The sequence below is a fragment of the Convolutriloba macropyga genome, chromosome 1, assembly GCF_964194025.1.
Source record: "Convolutriloba macropyga chromosome 1, txConMacr16.3, whole genome shotgun sequence".
NCBI classification, from domain to species: domain Eukaryota; kingdom Metazoa; phylum Xenacoelomorpha; order Acoela; family Convolutidae; genus Convolutriloba; species Convolutriloba macropyga.
In genome coordinates this window covers 76,305,498-76,326,812 of record NC_134468.1, presented here as the reverse complement: position 1 = coordinate 76,326,812, position 21,315 = coordinate 76,305,498, and the positions used below count along the sequence as shown (strand labels likewise).

General features: G+C 33.8%; 1 protein-coding gene across 1 annotated transcript in view; it reads left to right on the top strand.

Annotated features, from left to right (window-relative positions):
* Window positions 1-21,315, top strand: part of LOC142350695 (uncharacterized) — a 41,983-nt gene that overhangs the window by 13,328 nt on the left and 7,340 nt on the right. Inside the window, exons 2-5 of the mRNA XM_075402660.1 lie at window positions 6,080-6,356; window positions 11,388-11,752; window positions 17,878-18,004; window positions 18,400-18,607. Of these exons, the coding sequence (XP_075258775.1) occupies window positions 6,080-6,356; window positions 11,388-11,752; window positions 17,878-18,004; window positions 18,400-18,607 (977 nt within the window). The remainder of the gene's footprint in view (window positions 1-6,079; window positions 6,357-11,387; window positions 11,753-17,877; window positions 18,005-18,399; window positions 18,608-21,315) is intronic.

Genomic DNA, 21,315 nt, shown 5'->3' with positions numbered 1-21,315 from the left:
CGTTCTAGGTGGTTTTGCTAACTATGGGCTCTCAGTGGTGGAATCGGCTGCCTATTTTCAGCAATCTTTAAGCTGCGTTTTTGTGTGTGCGATTGGTTTTGTTAATATTTTGCTTAACCTCCAATGTCTCCTAGAAACGTTTTTTTTCGGTCTCGATCACAAAAAGAACATTTTTGGACTTTTAAATTTTTTGTAAAATTTTTATTCGGTTTTAGTTGTCTCTTCTTGTTCGCAGTTAAAACTTTGATTAAGTTGCAGGCTGTGTTATATTGTTCTAACTCGTATCTATGAAATTTTGAACCTGCTGATTTTGAATGGCACTTTTTGATAGACAATATGAATTAAACAGTCTTAAAAAAATGAGTAGAAAATTTCTATTACGATTTTGAAATTTCATTTAGCGGAATACCTGTTTTTTTTTCGTAACGATTCTGAAATCAAACTGACCAATGGTTTCAACTTTTGGTTAATTTTCTACCTTTGTTGGTAATTTTGTTTTACTGTCCAAATGAATCTCTTTGCATTTCAACGTTAAATAGTATAATGTGCACCTTACTCAAGTAGTTGTCTTTTGCTCTCCTTTTTTAAAAAAATAAGTGCATAATTTCTCATCAGAATTGATTATACCATGAGGTCAGCCAAAATTTGATAATTGTAACCTTATATTTATCGGAGGATGAAAGCGCTCGAATTTTGGTGTGATTATAATGAATACTTCAAATCGGAGTAATTTTTTCAAACTCTTGTTCTCTTCGGTCTGGGTGGTTTTGCTTACTATGGGCTCTCAGCGCGGTGTATTCAGCTGCCTATGTTCAGCAATCTGTAAGGTGCGTTTTTGTGTGTGCGATTGGCTGTGTTAATATTTTGCTTAACCTCCAATGTCTCCTAGAAACGTTTTTTTTCGGTCTGGATCACAAAAAGAACATTTTTGGACTTTTAAATTTTTTGTAAAATTTTTATTCGGTTTTAGTTGTCTCTTCTTGTTCGCAGTTAAAACTTTGATTGAGTTGCAGGCTGTGTTATATTGTTCTAACTCGTATCTATGAAATTTTGAACCTGCTGATTTTGAATGGCACTTTTTGATAGACAATATGAATTAAACAGTCATGAAAAAATGAGCAGAAAATATCTATTACGATTTTGAAAATTCATTCAGCAGAATACCTGTTTTTTTCGTAACGATTCTGAAATCAAACTGACCAATGGTTGCAACTTTTGGTTAAATTTCTACGTTTGTTCTTAATTTTGTTTTACTGTCCAAATGAATCTATTTGCATTTCAACGTTAAATAGTATAATGTGCACCTTACTCAAGTAGTTGTCTTTTGATCTCCTTTTTTAAAAATAAGTGCATAATTTAAACTCAGAACTGATTATACCACGAGGTCAGCGAAAATTTGATAACTGTAACCTTATATTTCTCGGAGGATGAAAGCGCTCGAATTTTAGTGTGATAATAATGAATACTTCAAATAGGAATAATTTTTTCAATTTCCTGTTCTCTTCGTTCTAGGTGGTTTTCTACGTTTGTTCTTAATTTTGTTTTACTGTCCAAATGAATCTATTTGCATTTCAACGTTAAATAGTATAATGTGCACCTTACTCAAGTAGTTGTCTTTTGCTCTCACTTTTTAAAAATAAGTGCATAATTTAAACTCAGAATTGATTATACCACGAGGTCAGCGAAAATTTGATAATTGTAACCTTATAATTCTTGGAGGATATAAGCGCTCGAATTTTAGTGTGATAATAATGAATACTTCAAATCGGAGTAGTTTTTTCAAACTCTTGTTCTCTTCGGTCAGGGTGGTTTTACTTACTATGGGATCTCAGCGGTGTGTTCGGCTGCCTATGTTCAGTAATCTGTAAGGATTTATTGAAATGCTTTTCTTGTTTAAGGAATATGTTTATTGTATTGTTCTAACTCGTATCTATAAAATTTTGAGCCTGCTGATTTTTAATGGCACTGTTTGATAGACAACATGATTTAAACAGTCATGAAAAAATGAGCAGAAAATATCTATTACGATTTTGAAAATTCATTCAGCAGAATACCTGTTTTTTTCGTAACGATTCTGAAATCAAACTGACCAATGGTTGCAACTTTTGGTTAAATTTCTACGTTTGTTCTTAATTTTGTTTTACTGTCCAAATGAATCTATTTGCATTTCAACGTTAAATAGTATAATGTGCACCTTACTCAAGTAGTTGTCTTTTGCTCTCCTTTTTTAAAAATAAGTGCATAATTTAAACTCAGAACTGATTATACCACGAGGTCAGCGAAAATTTGATAACTGTAACCTTATATTTCTCGGAGGATGAAAGCGCTCGAATTTTAGTGTGATAATAATGAATACTTCAAATAGGAATAATTTTTTCAATTTCCTGTTCTCTTCGTTCTAGGTGGTTTTGCTAACTATGGGCTCTCAGTGGTGGAATCGGCTGCCTATTTTCAGCAATCTTTAAGCTGCGTTTTTGTGTGTGCGATTTGTTTTGTTAATATTTTGCTTAACCTCCAATGTCTCCTAGAAACGTTTTTTTTTGGTCTCGATCACAAAAAGATCATTATTTATCACACCATTAGTGTGATAATAACGAATACTTCAAATCGGAGTAGTTTTTTCAAACTCTTGTTCTCTTCGGTCAGGGTGGTTTTACTTACTATGGGATCTCAGCGGTGTGTTCGGCTGCCTATGTTCAGTAATCTGTAAGGATTTATTGAAAAGCTTTTCTTGTTTAAGGAATATGTTTATTGTATTGTTCTAACTCGTATCTATAAAATTTTGAGCCTGCTGATTTTTAATGGCACTGTTTGATAGACAACATGATTTAAACAGTCATGAAAAAATGAGCAGAAAATATCTATTACGATTTTGAAAATTCATTCAGCAGAATACCTGTTTTTTTCGTAACGATTCTGAAATCAAACTGACCAATGGTTGCAACTTTTGGTTAAATTTCTACGTTTGTTCTTAATTTTGTTTTACTGTCCAAATGAATCTATTTGCATTTCAACGTTAAATAGTATAATGTGCACCTTACTCAAGTAGTTGTCTTTTGCTCTCCTTTTTTAAAAATAAGTGCATAATTTAAACTCAGAACTGATTATACCACGAGGTCAGCGAAAATATGATAACTGTAACCTTATATTTCTCGGAGGATGAAAGCGCTCGAATTTTAGTGTGATAATAATGAATACTTCAAATAGGAATAATTTTTTCAATTTCCTGTTCTCTTCGTTCTAGGTGGTTTTCTACGTTTGTTGGTAATTTTGTTTTACTGTCCAAATGAATCTCTTTGCATTTCAACGTTAAATAGTATAATGTGCACCTTACTCAAGTAGTTGTCTTTTGCTCTCACTTTTTAAAAATAAGTGCATAATTTAAACTCAGAATTGATTATACCACGAGGTCAGCGAAAATTTGATAATTGTAACCTTATATTTCTTGGAGGATATAAGCGCTCGAATTTTAATGTGATAATAATGAATACTTCAAATCGGAATAGTTTTTTCAAACTCTTGTTCTCTTCGGTCAGGGTGGTTTTACTTACTATGGGATCTCAGCGGTGTGTTCGGCTGCCTATGTTCAGTAATCTGTAAGGATTTATTGAAAAGCTTTTCTTGTTTAAGGAATATGTTTATTGTATTGTTCTAACTCTTATCTATAAAATTTTGAGCCTGCTGATTTTTAATGGCACAGTTTGATAGACAACATGATTTAAACAGTCATGAAAAAATGAGCAGAAAATATCTATTACGATTTTGAAAATTCATTCAGCAGAATACCTGTTTTTTTCGTAACGATTCTGAAATCAAACTGACCAATGGTTGCAACTTTTGGTTAAATTTCTACGTTTGTTCTTAATTTTGTTTTACTGTCCAAATGAATCTATTTGCATTTCAACGTTAAATAGTATAATGTGCACCTTACTCAAGTAGTTGTCTTTTGCTCTCCTTTTTTAAAAATAAGTGCATAATTTAAACTCAGAACTGATTATACCACGAGGTCAGCGAAAATTTGATAACTGTAACCTTATATTTCTCGGAGGATGAAAGCGCTCGAATTTTAGTGTGATAATAATGAATACTTCAAATAGGAATAATTTTTTCAATTTCCTGTTCTCTTCGTTCTAGGTGGTTTTGCTAACTATGGGCTCTCAGTGGTGGAATCGGCTGCCTATTTTCAGCAATCTTTAAGCTGCGTTTTTGTGTGTGCGATTGGTTTTGTTAATATTTTGCTTAACCTCCAATGTCTACTAGAAACGTTTTTTTTCGGTCTCGATCACAAAAAGAACATTTTTGGACTTTTAAATTTTTTGTAAAATTTTTATTCGGTTTTAGTTGTCTCTTCCTGTTCGCAGTTAAAACTTTGATTGAGTTGCAGGCTGTGTTATATTGTTCTAACTCGTATCTATGAAATTTTGAACCTGCTGATTTTGAATGGCACTTTTTGATAGACAATATGAATTAAACAGTCTTAAAAAAATGAGTAGAAAATTTCTATTACGATTTTGAAATTTCATTTAGCGGAATACCTGTTTTTTTCGTAACGATTCTGAAATCAAACTGACCAATGGTTTCAACTTTTGGTTAATTTTCTACGTTTGTTGGTAATTTTGTTTTACTGTCCAAATGAATCTCTTTGCATTTCAACGTTAAATAGTATAATGTGCACCTTACTCAAGTAGTTGTCTTTTGCTCTCCTTTTTTAAAAAAATAAGTGCATAATTTATCATCAGAATTGATTATACCATGAGGTCAGCCAAAATTTGATAATTGTAACCTTATAATTATCGGAGGATGAAAGCGCTCGAATTTTGGTGTGATTATAATGAATACTTCAAATCGGAGTAATTTTTTCAAACTCTTGTTCTCTTCGGTCTGGGTGGTTTTGCTTTCTATGGGCTCTCAGCGCGGTGTATTCAGCTGCCTATGTTCAGCAATCTGTAAGGTGCGTTTTTGTGTGTGCGATTGGCTGTGTTAATACTTTGCTTAACCTCCAATGTCTCCTATAAACGTTTTTTTTCGGTCTCGCTCACAAAAAAAACATTTTTGGACTTTCAAATTTTTTGTTCGGTTTTAGTTGTTTCTTCTCGTTCGCAGTTGAAACCTTGAATTGAGTTGCAGGGTGTGTTATTACGAATTGGGATTTTTTGAAAAAAAAACTTCTTTAAAATGTTTTGAACTTGATTGGCCACGTATGGTCGTTTCTGTTTGGTTCTTAACTTTTTATAGATACGTACGAAAAAGATAACAATTGTTATAAAACGATCTGAAATCATCTTTACCAAATGTTTTTTGAAATTTTGTGTTTTAAAAATTGAACAACTGACTAGAATACTTATCGTGACAACTGATAATTTTTTTTACAAATTGGAATTTTTTTTGTTAATCGCTCAGGGCGAAATATAATATGTTTTTAATGAATTTGAATGATTGATCCAAATGCAGAATTGACTCGAAAGGGGACCTTTTTCAAAGAAAATCAAGATGCTGGATTTAAAGATTTATTAAAAAGCTTTTCTTGTTTAAGGAATATGTTTTTTATATTGTTGTAACTCGTATCTATAAAATTTTGAGCCTGCTGATTTTGAATGGCACTGTTTGATAGGCAACATGAATTAAAGAGTCGTGGAAAAAATGAGAAGAAAATTTCTATTACGATTTTGAAATTTAATTTAGCAGAATAACTGGTTTTCTTTTATTCATAACGATCCCGAAATCAAACTGACCAATGGTTGCAACTTTTGGTTAAATGTTTACGTTTGTTGGTATTTTTGTTTTTCTGTCCAAATGAATCTACTTGCATTTCAACGTTAAATAGTATAATGTGCTGAAGGCTTTCGGTTTATAGTCGCATGTTTTAATGAATTCCACGTCAAAACAAATGGGTTCTTGGCTTCTCTTTAGAATTGATTTATTTATAACCAACAACTTTCTCATCTTGATGTATTTATCTTCACTTTAAAAAACGGACATGAGTGATTTCAAATAATTTTTTTATGTGTTTTCAAGTTTAACTTTACGCAAGTTATAATGCCTTTATTTCATCTGAATTATACTGGTGATACGTTTGCAGGGCTTTCGAACTAGAAACTGAAGACGTTTCCATCTTTGTATACGACGGAATAATCACTTTCAAGTGGTGGATCATGTATAGAGGCAAGAAGGTTGAGAACGAGAGACGCGAGAAGGCAGTTGTGGCTAACGAGATTGCCCCTCGACTTGTTGTGGTTTTAACAGCGGTGCTGATTCATGTACATGGCAGGAAAACTATCTACGAAGAGTTGAAAAAATTGTTTGCAGATACAAAAGCGCAGCAGACTGAGATAATCTTAGAGCGAAGAAACGAAGGGGTATATAATCTAAAGTGAACAATTGTTATTTGTGAAAATAAGTAATTGCTGGCAAACGAATTTTGTGGCAATTATATTGGTCCTGTGGTCTTTTTAATGCGATTTTTAGTCTGACCCTTTTAACTTTTTGTCCACAATTACGATATAAACAGGTAGAGCCCGGAGAGCATGAAGTTGCTGAGCTGCTCTCTTAAAATCTTATGCTTTACTAGTCTCTAAGCATGCGGTTCACCGAAACTGTTTTGAGGAGAAATTTTCATGGTGTGAAGGGCGGTCCTTAATCTTAACAGTTTGACCCCCCCCCCCCCGCAATCACCCTCTCCCAATCACTCCTCCCCTCCATCACTCCCCTGTCCACGGGAATCACCTCTCGTCCATCCCCTAAGTCTTATTAGGCACCTCCTTCAAATTATACCATCCCCAAGCCGCACTAGGCTACTTCCGAAAAGAACTGCTCGTCGTTGGTTGTTTGAGAGCAAAGAAACTAATATCAAAAAATTTCGTCTGGTATTACTTGTGACTCATAAGCTACCATTTTGATACGGCAGAAAGTTAACCTCATCCTCGCAGTCAAACCGCGCTATAGGTTAACTTTTTGCTACGTTCAACTCGCAGCATCTTGGTTAGGTTTTTCAGAAATTCTGTTTTTTCTGTCAAACGAATTTCTTGATGTCCTCTGGATATATTCTTTGGTTGATTATCATTCATCTGCTTGACCTAAATGCGAATGAAGTCTGAATTTTAGCCATTGATGTTTTCAAAGCCCACACTGACCGTATAACCATTGAGCTCAGTTAAACTTTGTTTTATACAGTATTTTAAGCTTTGGGAAGTCATCGTAATAGTTAAGCTTATGATAGCTTCTGGTTCGAACATTTGCTTCTTTTCGGGACCCTGAGTATGATTTTTAATTGGCAGGTTGCATCAAATTTTGATGCAATCATTTCAGCACTTAGAGAACTATGTGATAAGTTTGTTTGTTAATTTATTGCTCTCAAACGACGTTTGTAGCAAATATATTAGTCTTGTAAGTATTTTTTATGCAATTTTTCGCTTGACGTTTTTGACTTTTTGTCCTCAAAAACGGGATAAACCGGTAGCGCCCAGGTGGAATTAAGAGCTCTTACAGCCTTTCAGCTCAAACTTTGTAGGTCGGTTCTTAGAGGATGAAGACCCATCACTGTTGACCCCCCACCATTGTCTCCTCCTGCGCTGTAATAGGTTACTGCATAGTTTCTAGTGGTAATGGAATGGCTTCAACATTTTGTCTTTACGAATTTTAGCATTTTTTTTAAACAACATGCAATTTTTTTTTTCATTTTTTTGACATTTTTATTTCCTTATTCAGGTCATTCCAGACCCAGGGGCGAGAAAATCTAAGGGTCTTAATAATAAGTTACTGACAAATTGTTTTGGGCCATGTTTTCAACTTTTTAATGTCACAAATTTTAGCAATTTTTTGATAAAATTTGCTTTTTTTTCAAATTTTTTGAAGATTTTTTTGTTTCTTTAGGTTTTTCAGCCTCAAGAGCCGCGGAACGTCTTCTAGGGTTTGAAAATAGGTTAATGTGTATTTTCTCGATATAATGGAATGTCTTGTAAGATTTTAACAGCACGATTTTTACCTTTTTTTACAGTTCTTGCCCTTTTTTCCTATTTTTTGACATTTATAGTCGTTATTCAGGTTTTTTGTGCCTCAAGGGTCCGAAAACCTCTGTTAGGGTTCGATTATAAGTTACTGGAAAAATTTCTTCTTGGTCGGATGATTAATTTTCATGTTTTTAAGATCACAAGTTTTAGCAATTTTTTTTATAAACCTTGCAAACTTTTTTTTAAAGTTTTTTTTGAAATTTTCTGTCATTTTTTTCGCTTGACCGATTTGTAGTCGGACGCTTTTGACTTTTCGTTCTCCAAAACGGAATAAAGAGGTAGCGCCCAGCGAGCATTAAGTTCTCTTAGAGCCTTTCAGTTCTCAGCTCTGTTTCAGCTCAAACTGTTTTGGAGAATTATACTTATGGTGTGAAGGGCGGTTCTTAGAGGTTGCAGACCCCTCCACTGTTGACCACCCACTATTGCCCCCCCACCCCGATATTGCCTCACACCCCCCCCCCCCCTTCCCCGCTAAAAACACCAAAATTTAAAATTTATTTTTTTTTGGTTTTTTCAATTTTTCTTTTAGCCCTATGTGTCCAGAAAACTTTAGGTTTTAATAATAGGTTACTCTATAGTTTTTTATGGTAATCGAACGGCTTCAGCATTTTATCATCACGAATTTTAGCGTTTTTTTTGACAAAACGTGCAATTGTTTTAAAAATTTTTTGACATTGATATTTCATTATTCAGGTTTTTCCACACCCAGGGGTAACAAAACCTCCTAAGTGGTTTGATAAAAAGAAGTTACTGACTTTTTTTGGCCATGGAATAGTTTTTCAACTTTTTAATGTCACAAACTGAGCACTTTTTTTATGAAATTTGCTTTTTTCGAGTTTTGTGAATATATTTGTCGTTTTTAGATTCTTTTAGCCTCAGAGCCAAAGAACCTCCTCTGGGATTTGCAAATAGGTTACCCTACAATTTCTAGATTTAATGGATTGTCTTGCAAGATTTTAACTCACGAATATGGCATTTTTTTGACAATTTTTGCCTTTTTTTCATTTTGACTTTTATAGTCATTATTCAGATTTTTTTTAGCCTCAAGGGTCGGTAAACCTCCGTTAGGTTTTCATGATAAGTTACTGGAAAAATTTATTGCTGGTTGGATCATTAATTTTCACCTTTTCAAGATCAAAAGTTAAAGCAATTTTTTTTCATAAACCTTGCACTTTTTAATTAAGTTTTTTGAAGTTTTTTGTCAATTTTTTAGGTTTCTTCAGCCTCAAGAGATACGGAATTTCCTCTCCTCTAGCGTTCGATAATATAATACTTCATAGTTTTTAGATGTAATGGAATGTTCTTCAAGATTTAATTTCACGAATTTAAGCAATTTTTTAAAGTACTTGCAATTTTTTCATGTTTTTGAATTTTTTCCGGTACCAGGGTTTGATAATAAGCTGCTGCATAGTTTCTAGAGTTAATGGGATGGTGATCAGCAAATTTTATGACTCCAGTTTTAGTAATTTTTTGATAAAATATAAAAAAATTTCAACATTTCGGAAAATTTTTCACCATGTTCGAAGTGTATGGATCTTTGAGCCAATAAAACTATTTCAGTCTTGAAACAGGGAAAATGGATAGTTTTTTGAGACAATGAAATGGTTCTTAAGATAATAATATTCTGAAATTTAGCGTGCTTTTTTTTAAAATTTGCAATTGTTTCCAAATTTTTTTCAATACTTTTTGTCCTTTTCTGAATTTAACGACCATTATTGGCCAACGAATTTTTTCAAGTCTTGGAGATGTGTTATTTAACAGAAGTTTCGAGACCAAAAAAGGTTTTGACCTTTTGTTACTGCGAAGTTGAGAACTTTTGTTTTTAATTTTGCCTTTCAATTTTTTCTATATGATTTTTTTACTAAAAAGGCTAGAAAACTAGAGGTTACAGAGTCGAATCTTATCATGGAAAATATTCCTCTCTTTCTCTTTCTGTCGGTTCAAGTTTATTTCCTTTGCTTTCACGTACACGTTTTATCTCTCTCTCTCTCTCTCTCTCTCTCTCTCTCTCTCTCTTACTCTATCTCTCTCTTTTTGTTGATGCCGCACTTCAGCTGCTTTTATGTGGCGTAATGTCATCATCTCCGATACTCATTAACAATGAGTTATAGTAGAAATGTTTTTTATCAAAAATGACAGGCCTTTTAAGGAAATTATTCTTAACTGCTCTCAAAAGCAAATTTTAGCAGATTTATTAATCCTGTTTGTCTCTTTAATGCAATTTTTCGCTTGACCAAATTTTCGTCTGACCCATTGGATTTTCGTCTTTAGAAACTGGATAGAGATGTAGCGCCCAGATTTCATAAAGTTCTTTTAGAGCCGTTCAGCCCACTAGTTTTCAAGTATGCGATTGACAGAATCTGTTTTGGAGAATTATACTTATGGTGTGAAGGGAGGTTCTTAGAAATTGATCCCAGACCCCCACCCACCCAGCGCCCCCACATCAGTCCCCCAATCCACTTTTTCACCCCCGCTGCGGTGCACCCCCGCTGCGCTCACTTTACGCCCCTTCAATTAATCTGAAGCTGGCCTCACTAAACCGTGACTAGCTACTGACGAAGCCAACCGCTTGCCCGTTGTTTGAGAGCAGTTCGCCCGACGTTAGTCGGTTATGTTTTGTCTCGTTCTTCAAATGGCTCTAAAGGTATCTATTTCTGCACTTACTATTATATTGTTTCTTTCGTTTTTTTATAGCTGCGAAGCTGTAAGCTGAGCGAAGCTATATTGCGGTGCTCTTGGTTTTTTTTTTTGTTTCGTCGTCTGACGCTCTTTTTTCGTTTTACATTTGTTCACACAGCAAAGCTGAAAAAGTCAAATTTTCTGAATGACTTCTTCCTCTTCTTAACGGCATTTGCGCGCGTGACGTCATTTCTCACTCGCTTTAGCAAAAGTTTTTAGGTTATTTGCGTGATTAGATTTTGATCATACGTGACTTACCTCACTCAATAAAATGACTTTTGCACTTTAAAACTTAAGTTTAATTTGAATTTGTTTAAGGTCAAAGGAACTCATATGTACAGTATAGGTCCCTAATAAGAGGCTTCTGCGGAATGAATTTTAACAAGCTTTATTAATTTATCGCTGAATGTTTTTCAACTAGTTTTTTTGAGCGGCGTCGATTTTTTTTCAATTTAGATCTTTATCTGTTTCTATCTCTATTATATGGCACGCAGGTCTATTCTTTCGCAGCTATTCCGGCAATCTGCCGGCTATGTTTTTTTAAATTGTATTGTTTTCTATACAACCTAATTATGTTTATGTTTTGAACAATTTCTCTGGCATGTGTTCTTGCCCATATGCAAGCTTCAGAATGTTACCTCTGAACTTTTGGGTCAGAAAAGTTTTTTAGGGCAATGAAAAGCGAATAATCGATGTTTTCAGGGCGGAGACACATTTGTTTCCAACCGCGCTGATGGAGAAGGCGTACGCAACGTTTACATCAACAGTAAGATCAACACTTCAAAAAGGCCACCGAACTATTCAACAAGAGGATCTACTCTTGGTGTACGTAATCGGAACAGGAGGAATTCGTTGTCATCAAAATCGTCAGCAGGACGAAGCACATGCGGGTCGTCAGGTCAGAAGGGAGTGCTGTCTCCCGAGGCTCAGACTGTACAGAGTTTAGGAACTAGAAATATAACTCTCCCACAGGTTATTGTACCGGACGAGTCAGACGTTTCTGCTGGAGCTCCGAAGAGTCCTGATTCTGGAAAGAAAAGACGTTATAGAAGAGTATCAACAGTCGAGTAAGTGTGCAAGGAATGTTGATCAAACTTATTCATTTAATAGTCAAATGAGCTATTTAGAGCGGCTTTTGCGCTGCTACTGTAACGGCGAAAAGGATTTATGGTATTTGTTTGCAAGCTATATCAAAAGAAAAGTTTTAAAACTAATTGAAGAAAATAAATTGTTTTTATATTGAAGTTTGCCGTTCTATCCGGAATTAGTCGGTTATACTTCGAGTTGTCTTTTAACTAGAGCTGATCGTCGATGATCATTACTTCTTGTGACCGTAGTGGTAGATTGTGTTAATATTTTTCAATTTAATTTTATTTATAGCCGCCTCAGCTGCTCAGCCGGATATTATAGCGCTGCTGTTGTTTACGACTCAAAGCGGAATATTGGTTTTCTTGAGTTTTTTTTTACCGTAAGTACTATTTGTTCAGGCGGCGTTTTGACCTAAAAGCGAAAGTGAGAAAAATGTGAACTAATGTTGTTTCTAAGCGAGAGTTTTTTGATCATGCGCTCCGTGCCGTGAATGACGTTTTGACTTGGAAAATTGTTTTTTTGACAGAATGGCGCATGTATATAACCGTTTTTGACCGTTTTTTGTCCAATTTGCCCATATGTTTTGCTTGTCATTTAGTTTTTCTTGATGCTGTTTTGAGTGGTGACCCTCGGAAATTCATACCACAGTGTTTTTGAGAGCCTAATAATGCGTTTCAGTTTCAAAACGGGCACATACTTCTCGATTGTTTCGTTAATTGTTGGCCTCTTTTCATTATTTTCTTCATTTTTGGCTATTTTAGCGGATTTTCCCCAAAAATCAGTCCATGTGCCAATTTTCTTTGATAATTTACGCACTGAGTGCCTCTTTATAACGTGAGGTCTTTTGTTTTACAAAATTGTACACATGCTTATCCGATTTTTGGAGTTTTTGTCCAATTTTTATTAGCTTTTTGTTTGTATTTTGGTTTTAATTTGTGGAAAAAGTCTTCTTGTGGTCAATCAGGGGTTTCAATTTCCTTTATTGATAATGGAATTGTTTTTCTGTGCTATTAAGGGAAAAAAATTCTCTTATTAGCAGTTTATAAATTTTTCACGTTTTTTTGCAAAATATACTATAATGTTTCGAATCTTTTAATTCTGTTACTTCTGTTCTATCTACTCAAGTGGATATATATTTAGTTTTGCTAAGTCTCGAAAGCTAAATAATGATTTTCTTTTTTTCTTCAGTTTTTTTCCCATTTGATTTTTTTGCTTTCAAGAATTTTTGGTTCTGCGTGCTTTACATTGTGTCTAAATTCTCTCCACATTCTGTTATGTATCATTCTAGCCTTTTCTTAGTACTTTTATCGATATATTTGCTCTGCTTTTAACATTATTTAACAAATATATTATTTTAGTTTTTTCCTAATTGTTTTTTGTCTCATTTCTCTTAGCTTTTTTACAATTCAGAGAATTTGAATTGGTTTGGTGTGCTGTCTTTTTTTCCAATCCAAAGATTTTGTGTTGTACTGGTTATGTCTAGTTTTATAAAACTGCAAAAGAAGTATTGGAGATTTGCTTTTTACCACTCGAAGAGGCGTCTCTGTTTTTGCTATTTGTCAGCAATCAAAGAAACTGGAAGTTCAGGTAGTACGTAATGTTTGGAAAAGTTATTTCAGTTATCAATTTGGAAACTAGACATTCAATTTGATAACTGAAATAACTTTTTCAAACTTTTTATACTCCCTGATCTTGCGGTTTCTTTGATCGCGAACTTATAACAAAAACAGCAAACCGTAACGCCTCTTCGAGTGGTAAAAAAGCACATCTCCAATACAACTCCTGCAGTTTTAAAAAAAACTAGACATAAGCAATACTTCTCGATTGTTTAGTTAATTTTTGGTTTTTTGTTCATTAGTTTCTTCATTTTTGGATATTTAAGCGGATTTTTTCGAAAATCAGTCCCTATGCCAATTTTGTTTGATAATTTATGCACTGAGTGCCTCTTTATAAAGTGAGTTCTTTTTGTTTTATAAAATTGTACATATGCTTATCCGATTTTGGGAGTTTTTGTCCAATTTGTATTAGCTTTTTGTTTGTATTTTGGTTTTGATTTGTGGAAAAAATCCTTCTTGTGGTCGATCAGGGATTTCAATTTCCTTATTTTGATATTGGGATTGTTTTTCGGTGTTAGTTCTTTAAAATTCAGCAGAAATTTTCCCGTAATAGCAGTTTCAAAATTTTTCACGTTTTGTTTGCAAAATATTTTAATGTTTCGAATCCTCTAATTCTTACTACTGTTTTATCTGCTCAGGTGGATCTATAATTAATTTTGCTAAGTCTCGAAAGCTAAATAATGAATTTTTTTCTTTTTTACTTCAATTTTTATTCAATTTGATTTTTACTTTCAAGAATTTTTGGTTCTCTGTATTTTACAATATGTCTAAATATTCTTCACATTCAGTTATTTATCTTTCTAGATTTTTCTTAGTACTTATATCGATGTATTCGCTCTGCTTTATCATTAATTAAGAAATGTATTTATTTTTGCTTTTTCTTAGGGTTTTTGGCTCATTTCTTTTCGCTTTCTTACAATTCAAAGAATTTGAATTGTTTTGGTGTGCTGTTTTTTTTGCAATCCAAAGATTTTGTGTTGTACTGGTTATGTCTAGTTTTTTAAAACTGCAAAAGAAGTATTGGAGATTTGCATTTTTACCACTTGAAGAGGCGTCTCTGTTTTTGCTATTTGTCAGCAATCAAAGAAACTGGAAGTTCAGGTAGTACATAATATTTGGAAAAGTTTTTTCAGTTATCAATTTGGAAACTAGACAAATTCAATTTGATAACTGAAATAACTTTTTCAAACTTTATATACTCCCTGATCTTCCGGTTTCTTTGATCGCGAACTTATAACAAAAACAGCAAACCGTAACGCCTCTTCGAGTGGTAGAAAAGCACATCTCCATTACTTCTCCTGCAGTTTTAAAAAACTAGACATAACCCATACTTCTCGATCGTTTTGTTAATTTTTGTTTTTTTTTCATTAGTTTCTTCATTTTTGGATTTTTGAGCGGATTGTTTTTCAAAATCAGTCTCTATGCCAATGTTGTTTGTTAATTTATGCACTGAGTGCCTCTTTATAAAGTGAGGTCTTTTTGTTTTAAAAAATTGTACATCTGCTTATCCGATTTTGGGAGTTTTTGTCCAATTTGTATTAGCTTTTTGTTTGTATTTTGGTTTTGATTTGTGGAAAAAATCCTTCTTGTGGTCAATCAGGGATTTCAATTTCCTTATTTTGATATTGGAATTGTTTTTCGGTGTTAGTTCTTTAAAATTCAGCAGAAATTTTCCCGTAATAGCAGTTTCAAAATTTTTCGCGTTTTGTTTGCAAAATATTTTAATGTTTCGAATCCTCTAATTCTTACTACAGTTTTATCTGCTCAGGTGGATCTATAATTAATTTTGCTAAGTCTCGAAAGCTAAATAATGAATTTTTTTTCTTTTTTACTTCAATTTTTATTCAATTTGATTTTTACTTTCAAGAATTTTCGGTTCTCTGTATTTTACAATATGTCTAAATATTCTTCACATTCTGTTATGTATCTTTCTAGCTTTTTCTTAGTACTTATATCGATGTATTTGCTCTGCTTTATCATTAATTAAGAAACGTATTTATTTTATCTTTTTCTTAGATTTTTTGTCTCATTTCTTTTCGCTTTCTTACAATTCAAAGAATTTGAATTGGTTTGGTGTGCTGTCTTTTTTTCCAATCCAAAGATTTTGTGTTGTATTGGTTATGTCTAGTTTTTTAAAATTGCAAAAGAAGTATTGGAGATTTGCTTTTTTACCACTCGAAGAGGCGTTACTGTTTTCTGTTTTTGTTATAAGTCAGCGATCAAAGAAACCGGAAGTTCAGGGAGTACATAAAGTTTGGAAAAATTTTTTCAGTGATAAATTTGGAAGAGAAGTGTTGTTATTTTGTTCATATCTGTTTTTGTAAGAGAACGGGAAATGTAGGTGTAAAAAATTTTTGCGAAGCGAGTGAGTTTTCTTGTTCACGTGCTTCTTCACAGCTGTTTTTTTTGGTTTCATGTTTTGTATGTTGTCTAACAGGTTAATGTTGGCAAAAGTAAATTGCGAATCCTATAACTTGAGCCGTTTTTTGATACGTTATCCAGATAACGGGAATATAACGCTAATTTGAAGCTTTTTCAACTATTTTCAGGTTTTTAGTCTGTTTTTGCGGTTTTTAGGTACTTGTTATCGTTTTATTCTATTTATCGATATTTGAATCAAAGTCGCATGTCTTTAGGCTCTGTTTACTATAACTGAAACATTTTTTTTTGCTACAAAGGGCTCCTTTCTGTGAAATATGACAATGAATTGAAAAATTTTTCACAATTTTTTTTCTTTTTCTCATTTTTCTCCCTTTCTCCGATGCTTGATATGTTTCATCTCATTAACTCTTGGCTGATGTTTTGCGGCTAGGTTACTAGTTATCAGCTCATGATAAAAGGTTATCAGTTTGTGTGTATACTTGTGCTATATGAAAAATGACTTTTTTAAAATTTTTTTAATGTTTATTTACTTTGGCGAATACTTTGTTTAACTTACTTAAGACTGCTCTTTGCTCGTTATTGATGCGTTTTACATGGTGATATTAACCGTTTGAAAGGCCAGTTCTTTGGGGGGCGGGTTGATTTCGACTCGGTTCCGGAATTCTTCCGGCTGTGTTCTTAAGGTTTTTTTTGATGGAGGTACTATTTGTTGAGGCGGCGTTTTGACCTAATAATGAAAGTGAGTAAAATTGCCGTGTGAACTAACTGTTTCTGAGCCAGAGAAGTTTCTTGTTCATGCGTTCACTGGCTGACTTTTTATCTTTTGAGAAGATTGGTGCATATAGATGACAGTTTATAGCCGTCTTTTCGTTCTCTTGGCCCAATTTTTTTTATTGCAAAATGAAACAAAAATGGATATATAAGCAATGCACTGTATTTACGGAGTTATTCTTATAGGGTCAAATTTATTTGAAATTTTTTGAGAACGTCCAACGTTTTGTGCTTTACCTTTGTGTGCTTCTCATTGCAGTGTATTTTTGCTTCTCTATATTGATGAAATGCTTGAGTCACGTCGTTTTTTGAATGTTTCTAAAAATAGTCTGTTGCAATTTGGATTTGTTTAATAAATGTTTTATATAATTTCAGAAATTTTATTTCTGAGTTTTTTTTCTGCATTTGAATAAAAATTAGCATGCCGATCTGAGTCACGCTGGTATCAAATGAAGTTTTACCAGTGTTCTTTGCGGTTTGGGAACTTCTAATGAAACTTCTAATGAACTTCCAAAACGGACAATTTGCTTCATACGTTACCGGTGTTTCCTTCAATTTCTCCAGTTTTGTTGACTTTTGTCCATACAATATACGCCTGCCATGCCTGTTTTCAGATTTGATTTTTTAAATCATAATGGAACAACTAAATTACAAAGCGGTGAAATGGTGCTTTTGAGGAAACCACTATAAACGAATTCTTGGGGTTTCTTTCTCGTTACGGATAGTGTATCAGATAATCCGACAAGCTTCGGTTCGTCAGCACCATTAACCAAAAGAGCTGCATCATGCTAGAAGATCTGTTCTCCTATGTTAATGGGAGATTTAAGATGGGCGGAGCGCAAAAAGTAACTTCTTCAAGAACTTTTTTTCACCCCATTCCAGTAATTATTAGAAACGCTTAATGACCAGCCTTATAATAGTTTTTTTGAGATAAACTGCCAGTGTATCTTGCAAGTTAACTTTTTTTAGTTTTCAATCGATTTATATAGGTCGAAATATGATTTTGTTTAGTAGTTACTCTTGGTTCAGAAGGTCCCATTGTTGTCTTTTTAGAAGTTATTTTAAATCTGAGCAAATGCAATTCCTTGTCTCCAATAAAATTGTTTTGTGCCGTATGTTAATAGATTTCATCATTTATTTATTTGATCCTCTACACCATATTTCGGTAAATTAAAGTATTGTTTTCTCTCTCTCTCTCTCTCTCTCTCTCTCTCTCTCTCTCTCTCTCTCTCTCTCTCTCTCTCTCTCTCTCTCTCTCTCTCTCTCTCTCTCTTATCATTCTCATTTTGACTATTAACCTGTTTTACCTGTTTTATTTTACCTGTTTGTTTTAGAATCGAAAGTAGCGGATCGACTGCTTCAATCGATAGGAAAAAAGCCATGGAAAGCTCAAAGGCGGGAGCTCGGATGTGGGATTCATTCAAGGATTTATTTGCAGTCATTCAGGTCAAAGCCAGCCCGGTATATCATCTCTTCTTAAGTTTCAATATGCTTTTTAGGTATACAGTTTTTTTGCATCACGTAAAATTTATTATGACCATTTCAAGAAAATGTCTTTGACTATAGACATGCCTTTTTTGCAAAGGTTTCTTCAGAGTAAAATTAAAAGTACTTGACTGGCCAAAGTTGTATGACAAAAATGATGTTAAAATTAATCAGCTCATTTGATTCGGAAGATCGTTATTCTTTCCATTTGCAAAATACGACTTGCTTCATCCAAATCTCTTGTTTGCTTTGTGGTCTGTCTTTTCTTGAGATTTTTCCCTGATGTATAAAAACATCTGTTTTTCTTTCTCTATGTTCTCGAGATAAGTAATTAAAGAAATTGGAATAAGTGGTGGCTTTGTCTTGCTTAGGTGAAACTGGTGTTTGGTAAAGAATGCAAGCGATTGGACTACTCATGTGTTGTTGCCTTCAAAGATTGTAACCTTATTTACACATTTCACACCTGGAATGTTAAAATCGGTTCCTCGTCACACAGTAACAACAATGAAGAATTCAATAGAGAATCCGAAAACGCATCAACGTCTCGAAACAACTCTTCTGCTCGTACTGCAATGACAGGTCATACTCCCTGCGCCTCAATTCTTCTATAAAATTTCACTCATCGTGATGTGCGCAAAGCGATGACTGCACGGTGTTTTTTTTTACAATGCGAGCGAGAATCTGAGTTTTGATGAAGTTCTGCGTTTTTCAGTGTGTAGAATTTTTTGGGCTGTTTTTCCTCGTGTGGGATTTACTAAAAACTGCTTTGGTGGCTTTTGTCATAAAATGGCACGTTAATTTGTTATTTTAGAGTTAATAGCCGCCGTCAGCCTCTCAACAGCTATTATTTAGGCGCTCTTTTTTCTACTATTCAAAGAATTTCAATTATATTAGGGTGCTGTCTTTTTTTACGACTCGAAGAGAAGTATTTGTTTAATTGCTCTCAAACGAAGTTTGTAGCAATTATATTAGTCCTGTCGGTCTTTTTTAATGCGATTTTTCGCTTGACCAAATTTTCGTCAGACGCTTTTGACTTTTCGTTCTCAAAAAGGGGATAAACAGGTAGTGCCCAGGGGGCAGTGCTCATTAGTCTACAATTATGCTATTCGCAGAATCTGTTTTGGAGACTTATACGTATCGTGCGAAGGGCGATTTTTAGAGATTGACACCCCCCCACTGTTGCCCTTGCCCCCCATCCCACTGTTGCCACCCCATCAGCCCCCGGGTGCAATCCTCCCCAGCGCTCACTTACGCCCCTTCAATTAAGCTAAAGCCAGCCTCACTAAACCGTGCCTAGCTACTGACAAAGCCAGCCGCTCGCCGGTCGTTTGAGAGCAATTCGCTCGAGGTTAGTCGGTTGTTTTTCTGGAAAAACTATTTGTTGAAACAGCATTTTGACATAAAAGCGAAAATGAGCAAAATTGCAATGTGAACTAATTTATCTGAACGAGAGAAGTTTTTTGATTACGCGTTGCGTTTACTGAATTACTTTTCAACTTTGGGAAGTGTTTTTGAAAGAATGGCCCATATCTAATCGTTGTTAGCAGTTTTTTGTCCATTTGACTCAATTCTTTTGCTTCGATTTTTTGTAGGAATAAGCTTTGATCGATGCTGCTTAAATTCAAAGAACCCTGAAAATGATACCAGAGTATTTTGGAGACTTTAGTTGTGCTTTTCAAGTTCAAAATCAGCAGATGCTTCTAAATTGTTTTGTCAATTTTTTATATTTTTTTGGATCTTCGAGCGGACTTTCTCTCAAGAATCTCAAGAAGTCAGTAACTCTTTTGATATTTCATTCAATGAACGCCTGATTTTAACGCGAAGTATTTTACAGTCTGGTACGTATACTGATACGATTTTGGCGGCTTTTGACCATTGTTTTTTCAGTTTTTTTAATATTTTTCAGAGTTGTTTTTTTAAAGCTCAGAAAAATTGTGTCACATAAGGGGTAATTAAAACTTTTTTGACCATTTTTTGGAGATGTTTTAACGTGTTGAATCTTTCCATTCTCTATTTAGAAGTCAGGATGGCTTTGCGATTACCGTGTATTTTTCTCTAATCTCCGAGTGGATAGGTTACTTTTTCATTTTCTTTTCAATTTGATTTTTAACTTTCATAGTTTGCTAATTAACATTTGCGTTTGTTTTTTTTCAACAGTTTATCCGTATTCTCCAAATTTTATCATGTATAAATTAAATACTCCCTAAAGGCCTATAGTTTTATTCTCCTGGCTTTTATCATCTTAAAAAATGAAGATGAAATGATTTAAGCCTTAATCCTAAAATTTTTTCCTAGAATTGTTTCTTTTTTGTTGCGATTTGTTTTCTTTAATACACTGCAGCGCTAAGATTTTTCTGAAACTCCAACATTAGAGAAGATTTTTACGTCTCAATTTCCTTGATGCCAAAAGGAATAATTTAATGTTTATTGGGTTCGTTCTTAGTGATTCAGTTCAGGTTCTAAGAATATCTCCCTTATGCTTTCAAATGTTTCTTTTGGATTCCTTAGTTTTAAGTGAAACTTAAGACAATTAAGTTTTTAAGACCGCTATTGTGAATTGTTTCATGAATTTGTTTTAGCCGAGTTAGTTTTTGAGTCTATTGCTATTTTTTCATCCTAAGATTTTCCACATTTTCGGCATTACTTGGTATGTTATTAATTATACAGATTTTGGGCCATCAAATTTTCAGTGAATTTTTCTATGTCCTAAAAATGTGTCCTAAATTTTGAATCTGTGTGGCTTTGCTCGTATGTTTTTTGAATAATTTTTTGAAAGTTATATCTTGTTTTAATTACCTAATTGCTTATTTTTTTCTTGTGACAAGGGTGTATGTTTTTACCATAGTTTAAATCAGATCTGTTGAGGTAAAGAATAAATGTTTTATGACAAATGATTACAGCTGCGACAATGATTTTCTGCAGAGATTCGAGTCGCTTCCGGATTTTTTTTGGGTTTGTTTTTCAAAGATCTGTTCACATATTTTCATGATTTTTGAAACCAAATAGAAATGATGATTTTGGTCACGCCGAAACAGAAAGTTGAGCGAAAAAGGCAGTGGCTTTGCGCCGTGAACTTTTTTCACTCTAGTTTTAAAGTCTTGTAAGTACAAGTTGTTTTAAATCAAAATTTGCGTTATGTTAGTTTTCCTAGTGATTTTTAGTTCACGTGAGGGAATTTGGCAAGTTTTACATTTTTTTCGAGTTTTCTGACAAAGTTTTATCTAATTGATTTTTTCCCAATTCATAACTAATGCTTTCCAGATCAATTTTTCCGTTTAGTCAATGAA